The 27,914-nt window shown below is 55.3% G+C and overlaps 1 protein-coding gene across 4 annotated transcripts in view; it reads right to left on the reverse strand.

The window, feature by feature from the left end:
* Positions 1 to 4,730: 4,730 nt before the first annotated feature.
* The window catches only part of SYT7 (synaptotagmin 7), a 164,906-nt gene continuing 141,722 nt past the window's right edge, over positions 4,731 to 27,914 (reverse strand). The window contains exons 10-13 of one of the 4 annotated variants that reach the window (XM_075928449.2): positions 27,347 to 27,516; positions 26,104 to 26,218; positions 25,478 to 25,677; positions 4,731 to 11,175 (exon numbers count right to left, since the gene is read on the reverse strand). In XM_075928449.2, the coding sequence (XP_075784564.1) occupies positions 11,071 to 11,175; positions 25,478 to 25,677; positions 26,104 to 26,218; positions 27,347 to 27,516 (590 nt within the window). In that variant the 3' untranslated portion in view covers positions 4,731 to 11,070. The remainder of the gene's footprint in view (positions 11,176 to 25,477; positions 25,678 to 26,103; positions 26,219 to 27,346; positions 27,517 to 27,914) is intronic. The other 3 variants (XM_075928452.2, XM_075928453.2, XM_075928454.2) reach the window with 3 other exon arrangements.

The raw sequence follows: 27,914 nt of genomic DNA on the forward strand, positions 1-27,914 counted from the left end.
CACAGACTGGGAGGGGTGTGACAGTGACCGAGCGTGTGTGTGCTTGGCTGCTGCTGGGTACGTATCTGAGAGAAGCCACGTGCTGTCTCTTTAAGACAAGGAAAGCTGTCCTGCTGTTGTCCCCCGCTCCCTCGCACTGCAGAGATGGGGCACAGATAGCAAGAGAATCCTGAGAGCAGCTCGGCTGCAGGACCGAGCAAGGTGTGGGGAGAGGCAGCTGAACATACACTGCCGGCTGTACGTGTGCACCTCTGCTAATCAGCTGAGCAGGCCAGAGAGAAATGCTTGGTGGGCCAGATCTGGCCCCTTCCCCCAGACTGATTTTGCCCACCCCTGATCTAGATGGTGCTTGGTCCTGCCACGAGTGTAGGGGAGTGGATTTGATGACCTCTTGAGGTTCCTTCCAGTTGTGTGGCTTTATGATAGGGGGTGGCAGCTGGATTAAGATGAAGGGAATATTTACCTGCAAGAATATCCCATTTTTGAAAACACTGGCATGATCTGTAAGAACATCAGGCTTTGTAACCATAGCTGGAGCTACAAAGAGCCCCAGTGTAATACACTGAAGGGACTAGAAAGCAGCCAGATCTCATCAGCCGAGAATCCCTCTGGTGCAGGTATCAGCCACTCCGCCCCCATGTAGGGAGTGTCGGAGTTGGGAGAGACACTGGCTGGGCTCAGGTGGTGTAGATTAGAGGCGTCTGTCCCAGGCAAAGAGCAGTGCACCAGCTCTCCAGGGCCACCCCGTGCTGAGCTGGAAGAAACCTTAGAAGGCCATGAAGTCCAGCCCCTGCCCAAGGCAGGACCAATCCCAATTAAATCAACCCAGTCAGGGCTTTGTCAAGCCAAAACTTAAACACCTCTAGGGATGGAGACTCCACTACTTCCCTAGGTAACCCATTCCAGTGCTTCACCACCCTCCTAGTGAAATAGTTTTTCTTAATATCCAACCTGGACCCCTCCCACCACAACTTGAGACCATTGTTCCTGGTTCTGCCATCCATCACCACTGTGAACAGCCTTTCTCCAGCCTCTTTGGAACCTCCCTTCAGGAAGTTGAAGGCTGCTATCAAATCCCCCCTCACTCTTCTCTTCTGCAGACTAAACAAACCCAACTCCCTCAGCCTCTCCTTGTAGGTCATATGCTCCAGCCCCCTAATCATTTTGGTTGCCCTCCACTGGACCCTCTCCAATGCATCCACATCCTTCCTGTAATTGGGGGCCCAGAACTGGATATAGTACTCCAGATGTGGCCTCATCAGAGCCGAGTAAAGAGGAATAATCACATCTCTGGATCGACTGGCAATGCTCCTCTTAATGCAACCTAATATGCCATTAGCCTTCTTGGCTACAAGGGCACACTCTTGACTCATGTCCAGCTTCTCATCCACTGTAATCCCCAGGACCTGTTCAACAGACTGCTACTTAGCCAGTTGGTCCCCAGCCGGGTGCCTCATTCTCATGCCGTAATTAAAGGGGAGAAGGTGCTCAGGCTGTAACAAAGTCATCCTGTCCGGTGTCCACAGTGTTACTCCACACTGCGGTTAATAAAAATCAAGCCAACCTGAAAGAAGCTGAAACAATCCAACTCCAAGTCGCTGTTTCAGCTCTGCTTGGATCCTGAGCCACACCCATGTGAGGTCAGCAGAATAACACTAGTGTTTTTTGGTTCAGGTGCTTGCTTAGCTTTCAATCCCTGGGCTCCAGTGATGGCTACCATGTGACTGGATTTCAAATCAATGGGGTATCTTCCAGGTTTAGTCCTGAATTTTGAATGTAAAAAACAAGCAGCAAAAGTGCTTTATCAATCACAAAGGAGCAATAAAACCCACAAGCCCAGCAGTGATTCATCCTGGGCCCACCCCCTACAAGCCGGACAGATGTTTGTTGGCACGTGGATGCTGGATTTGAAATGTGCCGGGCAAGGGTGTTGGGTGTTGAGAGTCTGTCTCACGGTCTGAGTATCTGACCCTAAGGAGAGATCGGTGGGTGCTGAGCTGTAAATGTGACTTATCTGTTTTGGAGGCATTGTTAGTGCCGACTATCAATCAAACGCTCAGCACTGTCAGAAGCACCGTTCATGTCACCTGCGGCTGGCTGACAGGCCTGGGTCTGTGTGGCTCAGCACTGCAGACCTGTGCAATGCAATGGCTGTTCTTGCATTTGGCATCCTTCGGGCACTAGCCGGTTTCCTCCCTGCACAATTTCTATGCCCATGCGGGGGTGAGGTGTCTGCGGCTTGCTTGAGTCCCTTCAGCAGTGGGGACCTGGCCAGTGGTTTTGCACAGCCCTTCCTTGCCGGAATGCGCTTCATTCACTCATTCCCATTGGTAGCTGGACTTTTGTGGCATCCACAGGGTGGGAGAAAGCCCTGGCTTTAGCAGCCCCATTTCATCACTGTCCTTACCTGTCCAGGCTGGTGAGGTGCCGCAGTGACTTACTCCTTGCTCATCTTCCGAGACTCTTAACAGCACTAGGTTTGTGTTGGGCCTCACTTATTTTTCCTAACCCACCTTTGTGACGGTGACGTCCTCGCCATGTCTTTTCCCTCAGCCCTAAGGAGCAGCAGTTGCTCTTCCATGTTCGGCCTCAGGGGGCCCAGGCACGTCGGGTCTGTGAGGCGTCTGAATCTTTGTCCCACTTCTGGGCAGCGCTCAGATTTCCAGGCCCTTGCCAGTGGCCATTGGCGTGGAACTGGTGGGCGCTGACGCAAGAGTCTGTTTGAAGTGCCCTCGGAAAGGGCACAGTCGGTAGCAGCGCTGCCATTTCCATCTGCTCCTTGTCGAGCAGGCGCCTAAGTGTGAGCACAGCCGGGAACAGCGCTGCGGATCGGAGGAGCCCTTTCTGTCGCACAGGCGGGAGCTGTGCAGTGCATTGTGGGCCACTGCGTAGCTCTAAGTGTTTATCCTTGTGAGAATCAACTCCCTTTGCTGAGGGAGTCAGGGAGTGGGCTTGGCAGAGCAGTAGGGGTAGGTCTCCCAAATTATCTGAGCTGGGGCAGTTGCCAAGGGGCAGGGGAGGGGGCAGGGGAACATTTGCCTTTATCCATCCCAAGTCAGCACCGTGTCCTCTTCCAGCCAAAACACAGGACTCGGTCCAGTGAAGGACCAGGCCAGGGGGAAGAGACCTGGCTTTCTCGTTTGGCATCTCCTACCTGTGCACGCCCGGCCCCTTCACTATCCCATACTCCACCCTGCTCAGAGTCCGGCTGTGGGTTTGCTCGTCTCCTTCTTGCCTGCGTTCTGCTGCTGCTGGGATTTCTTGGCGCCTCTTGCCCCTCACTCCGCACGCGTCTCCTCAGTGTCGTTCCTTTGCCACGTCCATGCTGCTGGGTACAGCGCCAGTAGCCCACTGGGCCGTAGGCAGACACAGATAATCCACCCCTCCCTGCCATCGCTCAGGCGCCACACCCCAATCCCCTCTCCTGAGCGTCTCACCCCAGGGTTTCTGACACATTCTCCAGTGACCCTCCCTCTGCCTCCAGGGCCCAAAATACTTCTCACCATGGCTCAGGAGAGGTTGGGAGGTCTGGCAAAGACAATTGTGCCAAGGCGGAGGGGGCCTAGAGGCACATTGGTAAGCGGGTACATGGGAGCCAGAGAAGGCCTAGGGGGAGTGGGTATATGGATGGTAGGCTGGGAGCAGAGGCCTTGGGGGGAAGTGGGTGTGTGGATGGCAGGCAGGAAGCAAAGGCCTGAGAGGGTGCAGGTGTGAGTGGGTATGTGGGGGGCACGCAGGGAGCTAAAGCCTGGGGACCACGTGTGCAGACTGCAAATAGGGAGTAGAGGCCAAACTCTGAGCTGCAGGGGGACTGGCAGAGCACTGCTAACCAGGCCAGGTAGCACCATAGGAAGAAAGAGCAGCCAGACAGGCCAGCACGAGCGGCTGGATTTTTTGAGGTTCCAGTGGAAGTGGGAGCAATCCATGATACACGTGGGGCAGGAGGCCAGGGTCATTGCTCCAGCTAGACATTCCTCAGCCTTTGGAGGGCGTCACCGTCTGGCGAGGCTTTGTAGCCCTGTGACTGGCCCGTTTCCTTAGCCTGCGCCCACTGCGGGGCAAGCAGTGGATTTTGCACAGCATACTGGGTCTCCTTACAGCCCAGCCCATTCTCCCCAATGCCACACCCAGGCCCTGTTTTGACAGGCTGTTTGGGAAACTGAAACCACAGGGGAGATGAAAATACTTCAAGAGGACTCAGTGGCTGTGTCTTGGATCTTCCTGAGTTGACAACACCCCTTCCATCTGTGATGTAGTGTCAGTACCTTGCTGGTTGCTGTGCTTGGGCTGTGCTACTGGCCTCTGTCTGTAAGCACTGCCCAGCCTTGAGGGCCCCCATGACAGTGACCGAACCGGTTCTACCGGTTAAGGGAAGGGATGGAACAAAGGAAGTGAGTGTTGGGGGAAGGGAGTTTCTGGCTGGAATCATGAAGGAGACAGACTATGGAGTCCAAGGACCGAGGCACCCCATCTCTGAGGCATCCTGGTCCAGACTCCTGTAGCCATGTCATGTCTAAGCTGGGCTGTATCCTGGAGAAGCAATAAACCCTCTCTATTCTACTGGCTGGCAGAGTCTGTTCTCGCTGCTATGGGGCTGCATGATCGGGGGAACCCCAACTCGTCGTCACACCATCCCATTCTCCTACCTCGTGGCCCTTGGTGGGGCTGTGCATGAATCATGGATGGCCCCCCTCCTCCCACTGTGACTGCTCCCCTCCCGCCTCCCTGGTGGCGAGCTGCAAGTGAGCCAGAGAGAATGCTGACGCCCGAGTTATTTGCTATCCTTTATTATTCAGAAGAGAGGCCGCCTCCACAAAACGAGGGGCCAGGTCTCCAAAAATATGGTTCTTCAAAGAAAACACTCCTAGCTCGTAAACATCTGAGATGATGAAATCACGCTGGCTTAGTAATTAGTAGTTGGGTTATTTTGTGTCCCTAGATAGATAGATATAATTTTTGGTGTGTTTCCTCCCTTTGCTTTGCCTATAAAATGACGGCAACGCCATGACTCGGCCATCTCTTCAAATCCCAACATGCTAGAAATGAGGCAGCAGGTGCGTCTCACCCGGCTGCTGCCGTTGCAGCTCGCAACGAAGTCCACAGTTTAGTTCTTTTCCTGCCTTGTACACACCAGTTGGATGGGTATCAGCACATGAAGAAGAGCTACCTGAACAAGATACAGCAAAGAGCTCTAGAATTAAAAAGGAACACGCAACTTCTGGGGAAATCCAGCCATACAAAAGAGACCACTCTTGGGGAAGGGAAGGGGAGCAGGTTCACCCCGGCCGCTAAGCCAGCGGGAGCACGGGTGAAGAGGCCATTTGGTCAGTAACGAAAATAGTACTTTGCATGTCGCTAGCACCTTTCATTGAAGAATCTCAAAGTGCTTTACCCAGAATCTGGCTTTGCCTCCTCACATGCGTGTTAAGTAAGCACCTTGCTCCACAAAAAACGCCCCTGACATCAATGGGGCTGCTTGTGGCAGTGGGAGAACGACTCCATGCGACGATGGGGATCCAAAGCTGGCTCTGGTTGATTAAGCCTCACAACCTCCCCCCCACCGAGGTAGGGACGTAGAATTAGCCCCGTTTGACAAATGAGGAAACGGAGGCATGGCGCGCGTCAGTGACTCGCCCAAAGTCATGCAGTGAGTCACTGGCAAAGTCAGGGATAGAGTCAAGGAATCCTAGCGGCATGGCCCCTTCAGCACTAACCACTAGACATACTGCCTCCCAATTAGGTGACTGGCAAATGTTGCCCCTCCCCACTTCCATCCTGCTTATTATCAGCCAGTGAGCGCCACCAATGCCGTGCCGGCGGCATGAAGCCAGTTTGGTTCAGCTGCCCCTCTCCTGCCAGGCTTCTCAGTCTTTTCTTACAAAAGAAGAGAGAGAGAGAATATGGAAAAAAATACAAATACTCTTCAAGTGATGATTTCTGTCAAGAGTGTCCAGCACTTTAAAGAGGGACTTTCATCGCAGGCAAAACTTTTGTTTTGAGGCTTCAATGCCTTCCTGTTGTGGCTTACATCTCCACCCGGCATTTGCTGCGTATGTCACATGGCTCCAGGCGCAGGAACGGGAGCTACCCCTGGCCCTTTGCTAGCCCCGGTCTCTCAGTACATCATGAATTCAGCCTGGGCTGGAAGTAGGACTATCTCTGTTGTAACCAAGACGAAACAGAGTCCCGGTTGGGTGCAGCAGTGTGGCAGAGCTGGGAAGAGCCCGCAGCTTCCTTGTGTCTAAGCCTGGCGGAATGGGGGTGGGTTGACGGGTGGGCTGGTCAGCCTGGAGTCGGTTTCATGGCAGGTTTTGGATGCTGTGGAGACAACCCCCAGCCCCAGGGGTAGCGAGGAGCAGAAGGCTGCCAGGGAGCAGGTGTTCCGAGGGCAGCGCCACTTTGCAGACAAAGGACCTTAATGTCTCCCCAGGTGAGGAATTTAGGCTTTCCCAAGGGAAACTGGTTGGCACTGCACACGTCGTCCCTCTGTTTCTTCCACTGCCCTGCCACGGCCACAGTGTCAAAGCTGAGCCACCGCCATTTCCACCAGGGCTACAGCCTAGGATGTCGCAGAGGCAATTTGCTGGCAGGAGCGGGAGGACGAGTCAACCACACCCCCACCCCTTGAGTCCTGAATATTTTTGTGCCTGAACGAGCCTGATTCTGTTCACTCTGCTGCCTGAGGACTCGTAGGTTGGGCGCGGCTGGCGAGTCCCCATTTTAGCACAGGCCGGTGCAAAAGTCCATCCCAGAAAGTATGTCAGTTTGTTGTCTCCTGCTGCGCATGGTTCCATCATGCAGCCGGCGGGGGCAGAACCACCACGGTGTGACTTCAGTGCCGAGTGACACGCACGGCCGCACGGTGAGGCGTTGATTCAGTTTGTGACTCACTGCACTGCTCGGGCCAAAGAACAAATCGTGTGTATGAGGAGGACTGGGGCGCTCAGACTGCGCACAGTCATGCCACCGTTGGATTAGCTCTAGCTCTGACTTTGCTGGAGGCTCAGGAAGAGGGCGCGAAAGGGCGGAGGAGAGAAACCGTTCCCAGCGACACAGCTCGGCTCAAATCCCGCCCCGGGAAGCTGCGTAGTTGGAAGTTTGCTTTGGTGCGAAAGTCCCTCTTTGCAAAAAAGAATCCCGCCGGAATGTTTCCTGGCATCTGATTGGCTGCCGGCTGCATGGGCGGGGCACAAAAATAAAAAGATGCTGTCGCCCCCTCCCACATCAACAGAGTTTGGTTTTTATTTCGGTAGCAAATCGGCAACTAGTTCACCGACTGAGTGCGGATTGTTAAATGCCGGCTCGCCTGCTCGCTCGCTCTTGCTGCCTTTTTAAATGGTCTTCCCTTCCCCGTGGCCCCTGCCCCGCAGAGCAATAAATACATTTCCTCTGGGCTCAGCTGAGCAATGATGCCACAACATGGGGGAAACAAGGAATTCGAAAAACCACCCAACCCTTCATAGGGGAGCCCAATCCTTTCCCCATCACCCATCGGCCTCCTTCCCTCCTCCCTTCCTGACGCATTATGATTTTGACAAAAACGGGCCTCTCACAAATGTCACTCGGCACAGCGGGTAAAAAAAACACCGTAACACAGCAACTACGTCAACCAAAGAAAAGACTCTTCTGCCCTAAAAAAAGCAGTGCTGTACAGTAGTCAGCCCGTCAGTCCCCCCCACTCAGGGAGGGGCCGCGAGCATAGGCGGGGCTTACATCATGCCCACCACGTTCCGCGCTTGGCCGGATGGAAGCAGACGCGTACGCTTGCGTCGTGAGCCTCCCCCCAGACTGCCCCGCGGTGTTTTAAGCTCATGACATCCAGAAGCAAAGTGGCACCTGGGGGAGGGGGAGGCTCACGAGGCCCTAAGCCATGCTGGGGATTCTAGGTTAGCACTGACACCTTGAGTCACACCTGGAAGCGCGTGGGACTCTACTGCAGCCTCTGGAAGACTAGGTGTAACATTGTCACGGCTGACACAGCTAATGGCCAGTGCGCCAACCCAGGTGAGCGCCAAGGGACTGCCAGCGTAGCGCGCTCTGCAGCAATCCCCTCTGGAGGCCAGGAGTGCCTGCATAACAGCCACGGGAGATGGTCACGCTGTGTCACCAGAGGTGCAAGCCTGAGAGTGCAGGGGAGGCAGGAGCTCTGACGGCCCCACCACACGGGACCTGTGCTGGCAAAGGGCAGGGGCCACCTTTCAATTCCCCCTGGCCATACACTCTAGCTGGTATCTACCCTACCGGCATCACTGCACCAGGCAATGGGGCCCGCGCGCCACCTGCCACTGCCATGGCTTGCAGGCCTCACACACAAAGGGAACAGGCTCGAATGGAACGGTGCCGTGGGGCAGTAACTCACTGCCCCACACCCCGGCCCTGGGCAGCCCGACGCAGGCACCAGCTCTAGCTGCGCTCTGCAGCAGAATCGCTTGAGGCTGCTGGCAGCGCTACAAGGAGCATGGTGCTACCTGACCTTTGGCCATCACTAGAAGCCTGTCTGCAGGGCCAGCACTGCCCCCATGCCGCAAACGGAAAGGCATCAAGGCAGTCCCGGGATGCTGCAGGGCCCCCAACTGTCCTCTCGCAAGCTCTGCCAGGATCACAGCTGAGAATGGGTAGGCTAGCACGAGAGCCCAGTGAGCCTGGCGGTGCCGAGCAAGGCCAGCACACGCCCGGTCCTAGCCAGGCCGCGTGTGGGAAGCAGCTGGCCTCAGAGGTAGGTGAGAAGATCTCTCCTGCATCAGCTCGGCGCACGAAGCCATCACAAGGGAACCCGACGGGGGACCGTGGGACGCAGGGCAATGCGCACAGGGGACTCCACCACCAGCCAGTCATGTGCAGCGAGGCTGTAGCAAGGCAGCCTGGACGCTAAGAAACGCAGCACACTCATGGTCTAGGGGAGCGCCCCTTGCTCCTAGCTGCACCCCTGGCCCTCCCTTGCCCCTCCAGGTACCCTAGTACCCCCCCGATACCTAAACATCCATCTGGCCCCTAGACACCTCTGCACCCACGCCCATGCCACTCCTCCCACCTGGTAGCCACGGCGCAGCGCCAGCTCTGGCCTGCTGAACCGTTTCCAGCCTGATCCCCAGCAGAGCCCCTGGCTGCTGAGCAAAGCCTCTGCCTCAGGCCTGGTGGGATTGGAAAGAGACAGCCCCGCACTGGGGCAGGGGAGGGGCCCGGGCAGCTCCCAGCCCTGGGGCTGAGTGACGATGCGGGCAGCAGGCAGGGCCACGTGGAGGCAGGGTGCTCCTGGCTATGCCAGTGCCGTCCTCTCCCCGCAGGGGGCACTGTCGGCAGTGGTGTAGCAGCAACACCGGTGTGGGCACAGCCAGGCCAGTCTGGCCCCAGGCTCGTGGGCCATGGTGGGCCACGAGCATGGGGGAGGGAGGTGGCCACAGTGGTCCCATGGCCCAGGCCGTTCTTGTCACCGAGCAGGCTCAGCAAGGCCTTCTGGGTGACACTAGTTATGCTGGGCCCGGGCGTGGGTGATGTGCAGCAATGCCCAGAACTGCGAGGGTGGGGAACAGAGACCCCCCCCCCCAGCCAGCCGCTGTGGCAGACACGGGCCAGCGAGGAGCCCAGAACGGGCCACCATGAAATGGCTGCCTGCTACCGCAGCCAACCCAGGAGCAGCAGCACCACTGGCTGGAGGAGACGAGGGACCATACCCAGCCCCACAGCTATGGGGAGACAGATAGTAAGGGGGAGACCTCTGAGGCCTAGGTCAGGGTGGGGGAGGGGTGGGCTGTGGTGAGGGGGTGTTTGGGGTCAGGGTGGGGGATGGATGCTGGAGGGGGGCTGTGTTGGGGTCAGGGTGGGGGAGGGGTACTGGAGGGGTGGGCTATGTCTGGTGAGGGGGTGTGTGGGGTCAGGGTGGGGGATGGGCATTGGAGGGGGGCCGTGTTGGGGTCAGGGTGGGGGATGGGCGTTGGAGGGGTGGGCTGTGCCTCGGAGCATGGCAGTGTTTGGGAGCTGGTTGGGGGCATTTTCCCAGTTTATGCAGGGGGGTGGGGCGCTCACCAGTGAGAGGGAGGTGAAGACGGAGTCAATCTCTCATTAGCCCTAAAGCCGAGCCCAGTTTGGCTACCGATCCATCGGTTATGGCTTCCTATCCCAAGTGCCACAGCGTGGCCATGAGGGGAGACACTGCCTGGTGGGCAGCTCCTTCCATCTCCCTCCCTATCGAGCACCAACTGGTGACAGCGACTAGCCCCTTCCCCATGTGGCATCAGTTCCTTCAAACCCCACTCCCCAGACAAAGAAACACTCGGCTCCCGCACCGGAACTGCCACGGCCCTAAGGGACCGGGGCTGCTTCCCAGGCAGGGCAGAGAGAGCGAGCGAGCGAGCGTGAGGCGAGCAGCCCGCACGCAAACACGCGACACTTACAACACGCTTATACGCACACACAGCAAACGCACAGGAGGAGTGGCACGGCTTCCCCCGCCCCTGGCCGGGATGGGAGTCTAGCCACTATTACTTATATTATTCTTATTACTCTTACAAGTTTTATTGAATTAAAAATAAACGACCTCAAGGAGCTGGAGGGCGCATCCCCCCTCGCCGGCCCTCCTGCTAGGCCCACGTGCCCCCGAGGAGATGCTGGCTTCCTCAGGGGAGATCTACCAACGGGCCCTAGGCTGGAAGAACTCGTAGGAAGTCTCGTGTGGTGGAGGCGTCTCCTCCTCTCACCACCTCACGGAGCCAGTCGTACCAACAGGACTTCCCCGCCACCCAGGGCCAAAACAAACCGGCGCCGGGCTCCTTCCCACCTAGAAGGCTGGCGCCGCTCTCTCAGTGTCACAAGTCAGAAGGAAAGGCTAAAGCAGGAAGTGGGGCACTAAAGGTGCTCCCGTTGGTGCCGGGCGCCCGGTGGCCAGAGCGGGCAGCCAATGCTGCTTCCCAGAGTTTGGAAACGTCGCCAATTTCAGTCCCTCGGTTCCTCGTCCGCCCCGAGCGCGTCTCCTAGGAGGATCCCCGGGTGCCTCTGTTGTGCATAAAGTAGTGAGAGCATGGCCAAGAAAGGTGGACTTGGAGAAACCCAGAGAGAATCCTGAGCTGCTGCCGCTCAGGCCTTCAGCTGGTGCCACTGTGCCACGGCCTGCCGGGGATGAGAGATCATATCCTTCCAGTGCTTCACCTCGCCGGGGCCACTCTTCCAGGACAGGTAAATCTACAAGGAGAGAAACCCAAGAAATCACTGACTCGCCCTATTCTGTGCCTGGGCCACAGCTCCGCTCTGATCTCCTGGACCCCCCCAATCCAACGCCGTGGCCAGGTCACCTTCCTCCCTCCGGCTCTGACCCCACAGCCTCCATTCCTGGGAGCTCCCTGCAATCCTGCTCTGAGACGTGAAGTCAGAAGGGACCGTCATGGCCATCGAGTCTGACCTCCTGCAAACGCTAACCCATAGCACCTCACCCACCCACTCCTGTAATAGGCCCACAACCTCTGGCTGAAACAAAAGACAGGACCATGCAGCACTTTAAAGACTAATAAGATGGTTTATTAGGCGATGAGCTTTTGTTACTGACAGCCTCAAATCACGCTTTAAAGACTTCAAGTGACAGAGAATCTGCCATTGACACTAGTAGTGTCCTGTTTGGCTCCTCATTCTCACCTTTCTGGTTCTGCCCAGGCCTGTATCTCTCCTCTCCTTGGCTGTGTCCAGACTCCATGCCTCCGTCGACGGAGGCATGTAGATTAGCCAGCTCGGAAGAGGGAAATGAAGCCGCGATTAAAATAATCGCGGCTTCATTTAAATTTAAATGGCTGCCCCGATCTGCCGATCAGCTGTTTGTCGGCAGATCGGGAGAGTCTGGACGCGATGCCCCGACAAAGAAGCCTTTCTTCATCGACACAGGTAAACCTGGTTTCACGAGGCTTACCTGTGTCGATGAAGAAAGGCTTCTTTGTCGGGGCATCGCGTCCAGACTCTCCCGATCTGCCGACAAACAGCTGATCGGCAGATCGGGGCAGCCATTTAAATTTAAATGAAGCCGCGATTATTTTAATCGCGGCTTCATTTCCCTCTTCCGAGCTGGCTAATCTACATGCCTCCGTCGACGGAGGCATGGAGTCTGGACACAGCCCTTGTCTTGCTCCCTGCAGGCTCCTTCCTATGCCCTTGATGTCTTCCCTCTTTACACCCTCCGTCTTATGGTCCCCACCCTTGGACCTGCCTCCCCACTCTTGTCCCCCAAACAAGCCCCCGGCCCTTGTAGCTTGTCCAGCAAGAGGCATGGCCAGAGCAGGGAGGTGGTTGGTTGGGGGAGAAGAGGACCAGCTGGCTACGCAGGCCCACTGGTGAACAGGAAGGGAGGTGGCTCATGGGTCTGCAGCTGCAAGGGAGGTGTCCTTGAGATGCTCTGGGTCCCTGGAGGGGATGCAGGCTCTGAAGGAGACAGATTCAGGGGGATGTGAAGCGGTGTTACAAACACGACACCTCCTCTGCATTGCTAGCCCCTGGCAAAAAGCACAGACCAGCCCATCCCGACAATCCAGCAGGAGGAGAGGGTTTGCAAATTAGGCCCCAGGCTCTTCTTTGGGGCATGCATCTCTGGCCACTAAATTTCATCTCCATCCCTTTGGGCCTTGTTCCATAGACCTCCTGTGTCAACCTCTGCTGATACCTTGCACCCCCCCTTCACCAAGCAAATTACTGATGGAGGCGTCAGAATTAGCTACAAGGCAACGCAAGTGAGTGAAAACCCCTCCGCACGGGCTGGGCTATTTTTATCTACCGATTTTCTGTACAGCCACGTGGAAAATGTGCGTGTCAAACCCTTCTGCAAGCTGACAGCCAAGATGTGTTACAGATGCACTAATGGAGCCTTGTGATTGTCACTCAAAGTAACAGGATTTCATAGCTTGATTTAAGGTATGCTATACTGGTAATTATTCAATCAGAAGTTATTATGATGTTGCCAGCAGCAGAGCTGGGGTTGAAGTTGTGGAGGGCAATCTATTTTCAACCTCAGGCTGCGGTTGCCTGGAACATACTTGGCAATTTTCCTTTGCAAGTTTCTTTCCAGTTCTTAGCTTTATTGCTTGGAACTTTTTCAAGAAATTTCCTTCAGTGATGAAATGGCTCGTTTTCTCTCTCCTTGCCTGCCAGATCTCCTACCTACCTCTGACATAGACATGCCCAGGCAAATGCATTATATGTGCCCAACTATCCTCCTGATATTTCAACCAAAGGGTCTTGTGGAGTCCAAAAGCTAGATACCATGGTTATTGCAGCATGTTTGTACATAAAGTGGACACTCATATTTCCTGGGCATTTTGGGACTTCTGGGAGTTGCATGGGCCTCCCCCTACTGGCGTGACCCATACCTGCTGGTGTGTGCGTGCAAGCAAGGACACAGCCATGGGGGTGGAGTGGCACACTCTTCAAAATGGTGTCCTCCATCCAAAAACAGACAAAACCATGTCCGGTTTTGGCTCAGTACCGGGCAGGGAACAAATCACCCCAAGAGACAGCTCTCCAATGCAAAACTGGAGCCCAGGCCTCCTATTTGTATGGGACACGCTTGTAGCATTATGTCACTTGTAGAATCTGGGGCTCCGAAGCTGCTGGAGGTGAAACTTGTCACGCGAGGCAGGCTGGGTCTTCAGGAACGACTCAATCAGCACTGACAACAGTGGATTCAGACGGTGCTGGGTCCTGCCGCGAGGGCAGGGGACTGAACTCAACCTCTCAAGGTCCCTTCCAGTTCTAGTGTTCTAGGATTCCAAGAATGGACATCCATTGATCCAGCCCAGCCTGTGTTGGCAGACAGAGCGGTGACCGTTGATGAAGACAAAAGAACGAGGCAAGACTGTGACCAGGGACCATCAGGACCGAGTGGAAATTAATGAAACACCCCAATTCTGAATTGAGACAAACCTCTGTGATTGGACCAGAGAAGGAAAAAGAAAACCCTGTTTGGGAGCCTGCCGAAGTGCACGCCGACGGACCGCCCCAAAAGGCTCTGTTTCTTTCAGGAGAGGGCCATAGGACAAAAGACGCATTGCCAATGGACTACCTGGCAGAGCCCCGCGTGAATCGGCCGCTGCAGGGAAAAACGCTGCGGGAATGAAGTTTATGTTCACGGAACAAGGCAAGCCGTAGCTCCCGCAGGAACGAATGACAGCGCAGGGAGCGCAGGTGTGGACATAACTCCCAGCCTTTTGGCAGGAGATGGTGTCCCTGGTGGGGTGCTCTGGACTCACTCTGAATGACGTCAGACGGGACTCTAGTGCAGGACGTCTCGCACCAGGGCAAGCCTCCGCGGCTCCCGCTCCTCCTGGGTCTGACCTGGGAGCATTCAGTGCCCCTGTTCACACCACGAGCTCCCCACAGGGAGCCCCCTGCATGGGACACTTGGGGAAGCCTCACATGCCCCCAAAGGGGCCATGTGCCCCAACCCTGCAGTCAGCTGTGGGAACCAGAAGGGTTTATCAGACGCCGGGAACTCCGTAGAGAACAAAGTTTGTCAGCCAGAAACGAGGGGCAAAATGCGGCAAACCCTGAACTCAGAGTCTGGGCTCTCTCCTCTGCAGTGCCCCATCCACAAACGGACCATTGTCCAGCAGCCCCGTCACATCCACTTGGCCACTCCTCTGGCCTTTGTCTCTTTCTGGGGCAAACAAGTCACCTGAGCGCTACCCCTTGGCTTTACTCTGGCTGGCTCTGGCAGAGAATGGGCCCTGGCCATCTGCACAGGGTGCTGCCCATTGCCTGAGCCCCATCACACCTGCCCTCTGGGGGTCCCTGTAACGAACGCGCACACAGAGAAAACAGAAGCACAAACAGACTATTCAGACAAATCGCTAAGAACGGTCCCACCTCTTCCCAGCTCGGAGCTGGTGACCCTGGAGAAGGGACGAGGGCACCAGAGGTGAATGGAGGAGAAAGCGTGAAAGGGAGAAGGCAGCCCAGGAAGCTGCCCCCATCAGAGGCTGATGGACTGGAAGACTGAAAGATAGAGACAGGGAGCAGGAGCTGAGAGAGCTGCAATTACAGAACAGGGGCTCTCAGCCCAGGGGTAATACCCCGTGAGGTCGGCTAGCTATTGTAAGGGACGTCCAGGCAATGCACAGAGGCACAGCTTGGAGAGTACGCCAGAAAACGACCCCCCTGCTTCTCAAACTGTCTAGCAAAGCTTTACACGAGTTCCATGCTACGGATCTGGGGGAGGCTACGGCTTGTGATTGATCCCGGGAAACTATTGCAAACGTTTCAAATCCCCCAAGGGAGATCGCCTACAGTTGAGAAAGCTCAGCAAACGCCAGATGAATCACAGGGATGTGTTTATCAAACGTGCAGTTATGAGGCAAGTGGCTAAGGGATAAAGGGGCAGAGGACTGTAGAAAGCTGGTTGACATGTTTGCCCACGAGCACCCCTGTAGCCCTGGCAAAGTAAGGGCTGCAGCGTGGGGCAACACCCCAGGGGCTGTTAAAGGAGCTGCTGTATAGCTGTAAGCAAGGCCATTAGTGGTGCGTACACCACAGCGAGATGGGCAGCATCCCAGCCGAAAGGAGGTGCCCTGATTTTTCCCAGGGAAGACAGCAGGAGCAGTGGGTCTAAGATGACACCACCCCATAAACTCCCACCCGGTGGGGTGGCCCGCAGTTGCCTGTGCGAGTTCCCTGAGTGCCTACTGCTCCTCAAAGGCTTTGAGGGAGCCAGCAGATGCCTCCCAGAGGAACTTTGCCCGGATGCGTGAACGGATAAAAGAATGAAAGCAGGCCCCACAGTCACCCCGCCCCCCAGCCAAACGCTTCTCCCACAGCAGAGTTGGGAGGTGGGCATCTCACAGGACCTCCCCGTAGCCTACTTGGGACAAATAAAGAGAAAACAGGGACGGGTGTGAGGGTCAGAGAGCTAGAAGAAGGGAACGGGACGGGGACACCGAGAAGAGAACCCCGGGCAGTGCCCACTGCCCCTCGAAGGCCTCGAGAGAGCCAGTGGACACCACCCCATGGAACTCTGCCCGATGCGTCAGCGGATGCAGGAACGGAAATAGGCCCCAGAGTCGCAGGCCAAGCTCCTCTCCTGCAGCAGAGCAGCAGAAGGCCGATAAACTGGGCTCCTCTCCATCCTCCCCTCTCCACTACAGAGACACCCTCTGAGAGGGCAGACAGGCCCCTGTAGACAGGAGGATGAACTGCTCCTGCTAAGATGGACTGTGGCAGTTCTTCCCCCCCCCCCCACGGCCTATGATGGAAGTGGCTCAGTTGGCTGTGACCCTGGCTGCTAGGGAGAAGGGGGCTAAGTGGAGGGTCACAGTGAGCCCGTGAGGCAAGTATCATCTGCTGGGAAGCGCCAGACCCCCTGAGGCAAGGTCTGCACTTGATCATCGCTCTCTATCTGTCATCCGCCTGCCTGTCACTGTTGCAAAGTTTGGAAGCTTTTCTGAAAACTTGGTGCATAATCGGTTGATCTATTTTTGAATTAGAGAGGAGGGAAAAAAAACTCCTCCCGCCCCTTTTAAACAACCCTGAGTCAGCCACTCAGCTGGTGCAGCTGTGCTGAGCTCACCAAGGCGATGCAGATTTACACTAGCTGGGGATTGGGTCCCTGGTCTCTCAAGGAAGGCGATGGTTAGAAAAATGGCTTGTTTGGATGCAACAGACCTTGCTCACCCAGTCCCGTAGAGCCTCCCAGCCGGACTCCATGCTACCGCTTGCACTGGCCAAATTGTTCCTAACCGCAGTTTTTGTGGGAATGATGCTGGAGGCAGCCAGGCTGCCGTTGGGTTTCCAGATACCAGGTGGGGCTTGCAACACTGCTGACAGCTAGACAACTCAGCTGGGCTGTGAGACCCTTCAGAGTCAGTGTGGAGGCCTCCAATGTCAATGTGCACAGCACACAGCAAATGGGAAGGGTCTGAAGGACCAATGAGGTTACATGCTGCTCCAGCTGCTCTCGTGGCACAGATTAGGGAGAACTACCACTGAGCCCTGCAATGAAATGAATTAGGCCAGTGGGTTTCCCCTATTGTCAAGTACTTCCAAGAGACAGAGACTGTCCCATGAATGTCTCTTCTGCCCGGGGAGGACAGTGTGAACGTGATGCTAACAGGTTATTCTCATCATGCTTTCTCAGCATGCAGTCTCCCCGCCCAGCCTGCAGCCTCCATGCCTTGCATCTCTCCAGGGCAGTGTACACTTGGGTTCTGTCATGAATCGTTCTAAATCTTTCTAGTCTTGAATCAGGACAAAAAGTCAAAATCTCACAAATATTTGTGAACCCCAAAATGGTTTTTTTGGTCCCCCTCTTTTTAAAAGCCCTTTCTTTATTCTAGTTCTCTCAGGCCACGTCTTCGTTTGCTGTGCTGGAGATTGATCTGGCGTTGGATTTAGTGAGGCTAGTTAAGACCTGCTAAATCAAACACTGAGGATGGCCCTGGTCGGCGGTCATGAGGGGTAAGGGGAGCGTTTGCTCCGGTTGGCCTCCGTCTATAGCTCGGCTTAAGGTAAGCTGACTCCAGCTACATATTTTACGTAGCGGGAGTTGTGTACCTTAACCCAACCTTCCAGGTCTAGTGTAGACCTGGTCTCACACTCTGAAAGTCGTTTCACACCACTGTGCTGGAATCTCTTGGTTTGAAAATGTTGACATGAAATATTTAAACAATTTCAAAACTTTTTCCTTCAATATTTTGCCAGCTAGGAAATGTGTTGATCCCAATCCAGATAGCTTCAATTTCAACATACTGGCATTTTCGTGACAAAAAATACTCTGGCTTCCTGGTGTGTCGGTTTCAGTCTCATAACCAGATCTGACCCTGCCTGATTTTACAGGAAAGCAGCCCATGTTCCAGTGTCTACACTGAAGCTGGGAGGTGCAGTTCCCAGTTCAAGGAGTCATACCCAGGTTGGTGTGGGTCTAGTTAGCATGCTAAAAATAGAAGTGTAGCCGCGGCAAGCAGGAGTGATGGGAAGGGCTAGCTGCCTCAGTTGGATCCTGTCTGAAATGCTAGGTATAAGAACAGAAGAGTGGTCATACTGAGTCAGACCAAAAGTCCATCTAGCCCAGTATCCTGTCTGCTGACAGTGGCCAATGCCAGATGCCCCAGAGGGAGTGAAAAGAACAAGTGATCCTTCTCCTATCATCCATTACCAGCCTCTGACAAACAGAGAATAGGGACACAATTCCTACCTATCCTAGCTAATAAGTGTTGATGAACTTAATGTCCATGAATTTATCTAGTTTTTTTATCCCTGTTAAAGTCCTGGTCTTCACAACATCCTCTAGCAAGGAGTTCCACAGGCTGACTATGCTGCATGAAGAAAAACTTCCTTTTTTGTTACAAATCTGCTACCTCTTAATTTCATTTAGTGACCCCTAGTTCTTATGTTATAGGAACAAAGTTCACTTTCCCCATACCTGTCATGATTGTACAGACCTTTATCATATCCACCCTTAGTCTCCTCTTTTCAAAGCCTAAAAGTCCCAGACTTTTTAATCTCTCTTCATATGGCACCCATTCCAAACTCCTAATAATTTTTGTTGCCCTTTTCTGAACCTTTTCCAATGCCAATATATCTTTTTTAAGATGAGGTGACCACATCTATACACAGTATTCAAGATGTGGGTGTACCAGGAATTTATACAGAGGCAATAAGATACCCTCTGTCTTATTCTCTATCCCTTTTTAATGATTCCTAACATTCTGTTTGCTTTTTTGACTTTCGTTGCACACTGAGTGGATGTTTTCAGAGAATTATCCATAATGACTCCAAGATCTCTCTCTTGAGTGGTAATAGTGAAATTAATTCCCATTATTTTGTATGCATAGTTGGGATTATTTTTTCCAATGTGCATCACTTTGCATTTATCAACATTAAAATTCATTTGCCATTTTGTAGCCCAATCACCAAGTTTTGTTAAGATCCTTTTGAAGCTCTTCACAGTCTGCTTTGGTCTTAACTATCTTGAGCAGTATATACTTGCTGTGGCTAGCCTCACTCACAGCTTGCATCCCTGGGGCCTATGATCTGGATTGGAGGCTTGTTGGTTAAATGGCTCCTAAATCACATAGGTGCTTTGGAAAATCCTACCCATGATGACACTGAAATTGCAACATAGGAGAGTTAATGCTGCTGCAAACCTTGGATGAGACTGGCCTTGGTTACGCATGTGTATCCTCACTGATGGTCACCGGGTTGTACCGGTACAAGGGAAGAGAGAATTGGGGCTCTCAAACCAAGAGTCTACTTGCAGCCACAGGAGCTGGAATTAAGAGGGTGGAGGTATGCTGCAGCACCCCTGGCTTGAAGTGGTTTCCATGACATCAAGGGGTTACAGTTAGGTTCAGTGGCTCTCGACCTCCCCCACTTACGCACTGCTCCAGCGCCCCTGCTTGCATGACTATCACGGTAGCACCAGGACACTCCAATCAAGCTGCACACACACAGCCCCTCCTCCAGAGAGCTTACACCCTACACAGATGAAGGATGAGAGACAGGAAGGATCAGTACTCTCCTCAGACCCATGGAGAACTCAGGGCCAGCAAGGTGAGGTGACTGCCCCCGTCACACAGGGGGGCCTACAGCACAGTCAAGAAGCGAATGCGTCACTGCGGAGGCCCACACCACCAGCCTCCTCTTGCTTTGTGGCTTGACTGCGCTTAAACTCCCTGCTTCCCAGCACTGCCTTCATTTTAATTTAATAGACCTGGTGTTTGTTTTATTGCAGCCTGGCACGAGGGAATAATGGACTCCCTGCAGCATGTGGTAATAATAATGAGATTACCACATCAATAGATCGTCATTACACGAGTGGGGGGAGAGTTATAGATACTTAGTGTAAATCCGATTTACAACAGATTTTTTTTTTTTAAACCCTGCCTGTAATTTTGTCTTTACAAACAGCTGGTGTCAAGTGGCTGCATCTCCATTGGAATCAGGGAGCAGGGTTCTTCCCCAGCTGGTGTAAACCAGTATCACTGCACTTGAGTCAATGGGCCAGATCCCCAGCTGCTGTCCATTGGCTGTAGCGTCCCTGAATAATCACATGACCCCATCGATAGATGATCATCTGACGAAGTGGGTCTTTGCCCACAAAAGCTTATGCTCCAACACTTCGGTGAGTCTATAAGGTGCCACAGGACTCCTCGCCGCTCCTGAAGTCAGTGGCGCTCAGCTGATTCACCCCTGTGGAGGGGCTAACTCAAGGATGCTAACTGGTTCTCTGGAAACAACGCCGTCTTGGAACACGTGTGCAGCGAGTTTGATGTAAGATCAGAAGATGCTATAGCCAAGGTGGCACCCTCTGACTGGGCCTGATCGGGCTGCCATTACTCACACAAGCAGCCCCATGGAAGCCAGTGGAACCTGTGGTTCCAAGTCCTAGGAACGTATTTTTCCTCTCTAGGGCATCCGTGTGATAGGTGGAGATTACACTCTCCCAGGAACTACAGAGCACTGAGCCTTTCATTTGATCTCCCTATAAATAGAGTTTCATTAGATTCAAGTTCACCCTAAAGCAGGGCCTGCGGTATGCTGGAGAGCCGAGCGTAGTAGAAAAGCTTAGGCAGAGAGATTGATTAGACACAGTGGATGGCTCATTTCCTTGTATCCGGGTTGTTGGCGGGCTTAGCAACTCTTGGATCATGTCAAGTCAGGAGCTACCAGGAGGAGCTGAGAGAGCGGGTGGCTGATTGCAGAGTTTAATGCCAGATCCAAACTTTTCTCAGAACGCGGGTGGCTTCTGGGGCTTGTTCCAGGGTGGGCTGGAATACAGAGGAGTGGTTTGGGAGGCTCCGCCCACCCGCATGCAATGAATGACTAGTGTTCCTACCCTGTGGCCGTTCCAGGGCCAGAAAGACATTTTGGAAGGCCTCACGGCTGTGGGACAGACTCTCACTGGCCCACAGTGGGTGGTGGGAGCAATAGGAGGTGATGGGGAAAGTGAACAGACTGAGATGCTGAGACGAGGCTGCAGCAAGTGAAGTTGTTTCAGCCTGTTTTTTAATTGACTGATGAACTTTTTTTTAGGTTAACAGAGTTAGCTGAAGGGCTCAGTGCCTGGGTATTGGGCTATGAGGCCTTCGCACCAGTTTAAATTTAGGCTGGTAGGTTCCCGTCCAACATTTCTTTGGTGGCTGGGGTGGAATGAATCAGCGGTCTTGTCTCACTCCCCAGTGAATATGCATCTAGGTCAGGAAACCCATGCTCCCTTAATGACCGTCTCAAAAGAGAGGTTGAGGCTTGAATGGAGCAGGGACCCTGCATTCCCACCCTTCCCTCAAGTGATCCTTCCAGGTCAGAGATGAGGGACAGGGCTGTCTTCAGCAGCTGTTCGCTGTGGCAGGACGAGATCGGCAATGAGGATATTCATAGCTGAACCCAGAAACTGCTCCCACCAGCAGACTTATCAGTGTGGAAGACCAATGAATTATGAAGTGTGTTTGAGCTCCACCATGTGGCCGCTTTTTCCTAGGGCCTGGCCTCTCAATCGCTTCAGCTTTCCCACGGGCTTTTGGGCCATTTTCCCCGTTGGAACTGTGCACCGCAATCGCAGGGCTCCGCGCTCTAGCTGACGGCTGACTCCTTGCTTTCGGGCGTGCCGGGGAGGGTGAGACTTGCCATCCCGGTGCAGTTTAGCCATCCCCTCTGGAGGCAGCTGTTCTCAAACGGCTGTAAAGGAAGTGGTGGCTCTTCTGCCAGTGAAATCCTACCTGAGCAGGGAAGGGCACAAGGTGCATGGGGCCAAAATCAGCAGCAGCAACAGAGTTGGAGGAACAGCTAGACCAGTGGTCCCCAATACGGTGCCCGTGGGCGCCATGGCGCCCGCCAGGCCATTTATGTGCGCCCGTGGAGCAATCTGGGCTGGCCCCGCCCCCGGGTGTGCGGCAGGTGCCAGCCCCGGGTGCATGGGTAGCTCCTGCCCCTGGGTCTGGCACATGCCAGTGCCGCCCCCAGGCGCACGGCACCTGGGCAGCCCCTGCCTAGGGTCGCGGCACATGCTTGTCCTGGCCCCGGGTGTGTGGCACCTGTGTGACCCCTGCCTGGGGTCGCAGCACATGCCGGTGCCGGCCCTGGACCCGGGCGTGCAGCATATGCCGGTGCCAGCCCCGGGCGCGCGGCACCTGGGTAGCCCCTGCTCGGGGTCGCGGCACATGCCAGTGCTGGCCCCGGGCACGCGGCGCATGCTTGGCTCCGCCCCCAGGCACATAGCCTGTGAGCGGCCCCGCCCCCGGACGCGCCGTGCGTGAGCGGCCCCACCCCCAGGCGCCCGGCAGCCCCAAAACATTGGGGACCACTGAACTAGACACTTGGGGTCCAGATTCAGCCAAGGGCCCAGCACCAAGAATCCCCTTGCTAGTGTTGGGGATGATTTACTCACTGCTGTGCAAACACAGAGCTGTCCTTGCTGGTGCTGTTAGATCGCTGGGGAGGTGGGGATACCAGATATAGTTGGATGCGACTGCCTCGCCTAGATGATTAGCAGAGTAACACTGGCAATGTGCTGGACTAGGATCCGTCGTGTCTTATGGAGCTGTCCTGTGTGGTGTAATATCTCTGGATGGACACTTGCCAGGCTGTACCGGGATAACATGCTGTGCTCTCCACATCTCTGGGCTGTCTCCAATGCTCTTCCCATGTGGCTTCTGGGAAGGGTATAGATCGTCTGCGGTCTGGATTTCACTGCTGTGCCCTGCTCTAGCTCTGTTCTGCTGTTTGCTTCTTTGGACTCCATGAGGAACACGCTATGAAATCCATGACTAGATAATGTGAAGGGGGCTGAGACTATACCCTGGCCAGACAGCTGAACCGATGCAGGCTGGAGATACAAGGAGAGCAATATCTCCCTGGGCTACTCAGCCTTCCATGATGGAATGATGGTCACACTGTGATTTTTCAGAAAGGGAAGTTCCGACGACATTGGTGGCTTGGCCAAGAGCGGGAGATAATGGGAGTCATACCCAGGAGTCTACCATAGGGAATTTCTGGAGAGGAGGTGGAGAGACATTTGCACAAGCTTGCAATTTAGCCGAACCCAAGGCATGGGGCTCACCCTCCATCCGCTGAACCGGTATCGCACACATTGCTTGATGGGCGTCTGGAAGTTCCCCGGGTCTCCCAGTGGCCGGGAGAACTATGGAATTCCATTCTGCTTGGCTGTGGCTCTCTTGTACCTTCACCCACTGGTGTCTTATGCAGACAATGGCCAGGTATCCATCCTGGTGCTCAGACTTGGCTTCCCTATTCATGGCATTTTGCTCGCACGGAAAAGGGCCAAATTCCCCTGGGGTGTCATCCATTGATCCCACTGGAGCTGCCCCTGATTGTGCTAGTGATGGATGTGGCTCAGTTTCCCTAACTGGATGGGCAACTTTTATGGACAAAGCTGAGATGTTGCTCCTGTTTCCGACACTTGGCTCTCTACCCCCATGCGCCTGAAGATGGTCCTGGCCGCGGGATAGTGAGACCCCGAGTTAAACACAGTTTCTCACAGTAACTCAATCCCTGTAGCTTTCACCTGATTCCAGGATCTTCCCTGTCCAGAATTCTCTGTGTGGCACTGGGCACTTTCTGGCTTCAGCGCCATGAGTACGACAGTCTAGACGTGACACTGTTGGTGAGCTTTCCCCCCCGACAGTGCCGCCACTCCCAGTGTGCCCTCTGTGGGGGGGACTCCTCCTTGTGCTGAGAGATGAGATTTGCGCGTCTCTGATTTCTGTTCCAGGCGCTTCCTGACTCGCTTTTGGGATTCCCCCGCTGGCTCTGTTGGCGGTGGTGGTGTGATTCCCGTGGAAAGTGCTATATGGATCCCCAACCCCAGAAATGTCCTGCTGAACCCCATGAAAGCCACAGGCATTGGGAAAGGGCCACCACGTGTCGCTCGTATTAGCAGCTGGCTGATGAACAGGGAGCAGAAAGGGAGTGCGAAGGGGGAGAGCATTATCTAGAGAGGGACCCACGGGGTCAGTGCTTGGACTCCCATCACTTGCTCTGCTCCTTGGCAGGCCAGGGGAAGGTGAAATTCACCGGATTTGCCTCCGACGCCCAAATCACCCAGAGCAAATGCAGGGGAAGGGGAAGCCCGTGGGGAGATCAGCGCTGCGGGTGCCTGAGGTTCACGACGGCCGTGTGAGGCCATCCACCTTGCAGAGGAAGAAGTGGCACAGAGGCAAATGGGGGAAGGGATCAGCTATCCACAGAGCAAAGAGCGTGAACCAGCAGTGGTGGGGCGGGAGAGTAGGGCCTCTTCCCAGCCCCTCTCCTCCCCTGCCATTGGAGGCTCCGTCCCTCACCTCCTTCTACTTCCTGCTGAAGCAAAGAGCCCCTCCCTGACAGCTGCTTCTGGCCTCCTTGCCCCTTCCCCCCTCCTGCTCCAGGCCAGCACCACCACCCCTGACACCAATCCTGGAGTGCCCCTGACCCCAGCCCCAGAGCGAGTGCTCCCAACCTCAGCCATGGAGCATTGGGTTGGTGGTCCCACCGCAGCGCCCCTGACCGGAGTGCCCCGCAGGGCTCAGCCTCCCTCTGTCTTTGGCCCAGAGACTGTCCCACTGGACCAACAGACACGGCAGAGGGGCGCCGCCGGCACTTGATGGCATAGATCGCGTCAGATGTGTAGGTGGGTGAGTCCCTATGTGGTTACGTCCTGTGAGGGAGTCGCTGGTGTAGATACATGGACAGAGTTGGCTACGGGGTAGCCTGAACTATCACATCCTGAGTCCGGCCGACTACATTGTACAGCTCCTCGGCTGTATCAGAAAGGCCAAGCCATGACCCTCCCTTGCTCCCAGTTTCCACGCGTCTCTTTTCCCTTACCCCTCCCTGGACACTTCCAGCCCCTTTGCTGACCGAGCAACTTTAGACGGAGGGGGGATTGAATGCGCTTGGCAAGAGCTACCTTGGGCGCAGTCAGGTAGCTGAAGCCCAGCTCGGAAGCTTCAGCACCTTAGCATGGCCCAGCAGGGACGGGTTAACCGTGTTCCCCCGGGCTCCGGCCAAACCCTCTCTGCTTTGGCTGTGTCTCCCCTCCCGCTGGCAGTAGTTAGTGAAAACACCAGGCAACACCAGACCCCTGCAGGATCCCACCTGACACAGCCTCCCAGTGCAGACTGTGCCCATTTTTTAGACCGGTGGCGTGTTTGGATCAGCTGCCCTGAAGGCCTCTGCCAGAGGTATGTGCTGGAGGCCTCAGCCCATAGTGCATGTCCATGGCCTACATGCATGTGCGTCACCTGTGCACATGGCCTATGGCAGTGCTGAGAGCCCCTGGCTATGGCGCTGGTGGGAGCTGGAACAGGCAGTTTAATGGAAGTGATTCAAGGCCTAAAGCCCTCTCCCTGTCCCCCAGGTGGGAATACAAAACGGCCCTCGGAGGCCTGCGCTGGTTTGCAAGTGGAGGCCTAGCCTTGGCCTCCCGTAGCCCCGCCCCTCTCTGCTGACAGAACCCACTTTCCTGCTCCCCGTGACCCGCTCCCCCACTGGACTGGGCCTTGGGTCTGCGGGGCAGAGGACCCACCTTGCCAATGACGTCGTTCCGGCTCAGCCTGTCCTTGTCCATGACGGTGATGATGATGGTCGTCTCTCGCAGCTTCTCGGTGGGGATGTCGAAGATGAAGGACTCGTTGAAGATGGGGTTCAAGCAGCACTTCATTACCACCGTCTTCTTCTTCTCCACCCTCTTGTCCTTGTACATCAGCCACACCTTCACGTAGGGGTCTGCCACCGAGAGGAGAGCTGGTAAGCCAGGGCAGGGATCCTCCCAATTCAGCTCCTGACCTCGGATTGCCCTCAGGTCCCTTGCCTCCCACTCAGCTGGCGGCCTGCAGCCTCCTGCTCAGTGCAGGAGAGAGAGGCCTGTGGGGCTGCTCCCCCTCGGTGCAGGATGTCCCGGGGTGTCTGGGAAGCTGGGACGGGACAGGGGGACTCTTGGGTTCCTCCCAGGGTGGGAGAGGAGAGACTCAGAGGTGACCATTCCCTGGTGTTGGACAGAGGGACTCTGGACTAGTTCCTCCTTGAGGAGAGGCAGAGGGGACCACGATGAGGGAGAATAGATTGCAGTGGCCCTGCGCCTTGCTATGCTGGGCTGAATGCCCCGCCAGCACCCCTCCCTTGGTCCCGAGGCAAGGCCCTGATCTCCAGTACCTGATGTCCCCCCGATGTCCATGGCTTTCAGATTCCGCGCTTTGATGATATTCACAATGATGGAGTTAGCGGAAGGGTTGTAGCAAAGGGACAGGAGGAGCTCTCCCCGACTTCCCTGCAGGGAGGAGAGGTTGTTACAGCCTGGCTGAACTCCCCAGGACACCAGCTTGCCTACCCCCTACCAAGCCGCCTCGGTGGCCCCGTCCACAGAAACCACCGTCAGGCGTATTCAGGGCTGTGACGTGCTTTGCTTCTCCGCCACATGTGAAGGAGCTGGCTGCCTAGCGGTGGGGAGGGACCTGTAGCATCGCTTCAGCTAGCACCATTATCGGGCACCAGCTCCCGTCCACACGGGTCAGCGAAAGCACCCAGAGCTGGTGCCAGCCCACCTGTCTGCCGTGGGCTCTAGCCATGGCTGAGAACTGGTTTTTGCTGGCACGGTGTCCCCAACAGGGCCTTAAAGCCCTTCTCAGCTGACAGCAGGTAGGAGCCCCAGGCTTTTGGATGCTGGATAAAGAGAGGGGGCGATCCCCAGGCTTTCAATACAGCCCCTTTTACTGGCACAGGAACCGCTCGGCTCATCATGCCCCCAGCACTGCATAGGCCACAAACATGGCTCTGAGCCCAGTCTCCAAGGCTATGTCTACACTGGCGGGTTGTTGCGCCAGAAGTATGCAAATGAGGCTAAGTGTGGAATATCGCCAAGCCTCATTTGCATACCTAAAGAGTCGCCATTTTTGCGGAAGAGGCTCTTGCGCTAGAAGGAGCCGTCTACACTGCCCCTTCTTGCGCAAGAAAAACCCTCTTGCGCAACGCTGCTACGCTGATTATTTTCAGAAATAACGGCGTTGCACAAGAGGGCTTTTCTTGCGCAAGAAGGGGCAGTGGAGACAGCTCCTTCTGGCGCAAGAGCCTCTTCCGCAAAATGGCGGCTCATTAGGTATGCAAATGAGGCTTGGTGATATTCCACACTTAGCCTCATTTGCATACTTCTGGTGTAACAACCTGCCAGTGTAGACATAGCCCAGGAGTGTGGCTGGGACGGAGCTAGACCCCCCTGCTATCTCACAGAGGTGGGGGCACAGGGGTGTCCTCTCTAAGACCTTTGCTGCAGCAGCACCAGGGTGTCCCCTGGGAGCAGTGGGCTAGTCTGGTTACTGAGGCCAGCTAGTAGCCACATGCGCTCAGCCGCAGCGTTACACGCTGGCTCGGCCTCTCTCTGCGCACAAAGCAAAGGCCTTACGCTCCCGTCGCTGCAGGGTTTCAGCTCCTTCCAGAACGTCTGCATCTGGGTCAGGTCCACCTTGTTGAGTGGAATGGACACCTCTCCAATGGGGTCGTTGCGACTGAAGCGGTCATAGTCCAGGACCTGGAGATACAGCACCCGCTGGACCACCTTCTCGTAGGGGAAACCTGCCAAGGAGACCAAAGCAGGCGGTGGCTGCCCAGGCAACATGTCCCTGTCTGGCAGAGCCATTCGCCTACAGACACCCAGGTGGCATTCATGCAAAAGAGACCAATGCTGGCACACATCTTCTTGGCCAGCCCGGCTGGGGCACGCTGCTGGGATCAAACAGCCAGTGGAGAAGGGCGACTGGGTGGCATCAGACATGCTTCTTGGTAATCGGATGGTCCCTGCTAATATTTGTGGCTACAAGTAAGCAACCCCCATGCTTCAGGGCACTGGCTGGCCACTGGCAGGGCTGGGAAGGACTCACCCTGCACAAACACCATTGCACAGCAGGTGGCGTGCATGGCGACTGGCTCTGCAGTTGTGTCTCTCTGGGGGTGACCTGGCATTGCCTGTTGGC

The sequence above is a fragment of the Pelodiscus sinensis genome, chromosome 5 (genome assembly GCF_052426305.1).
Source record: "Pelodiscus sinensis isolate ZL-2025 chromosome 5, ASM5242630v1, whole genome shotgun sequence".
Lineage (NCBI taxonomy): Eukaryota > Metazoa > Chordata > Testudines > Trionychidae > Pelodiscus > Pelodiscus sinensis.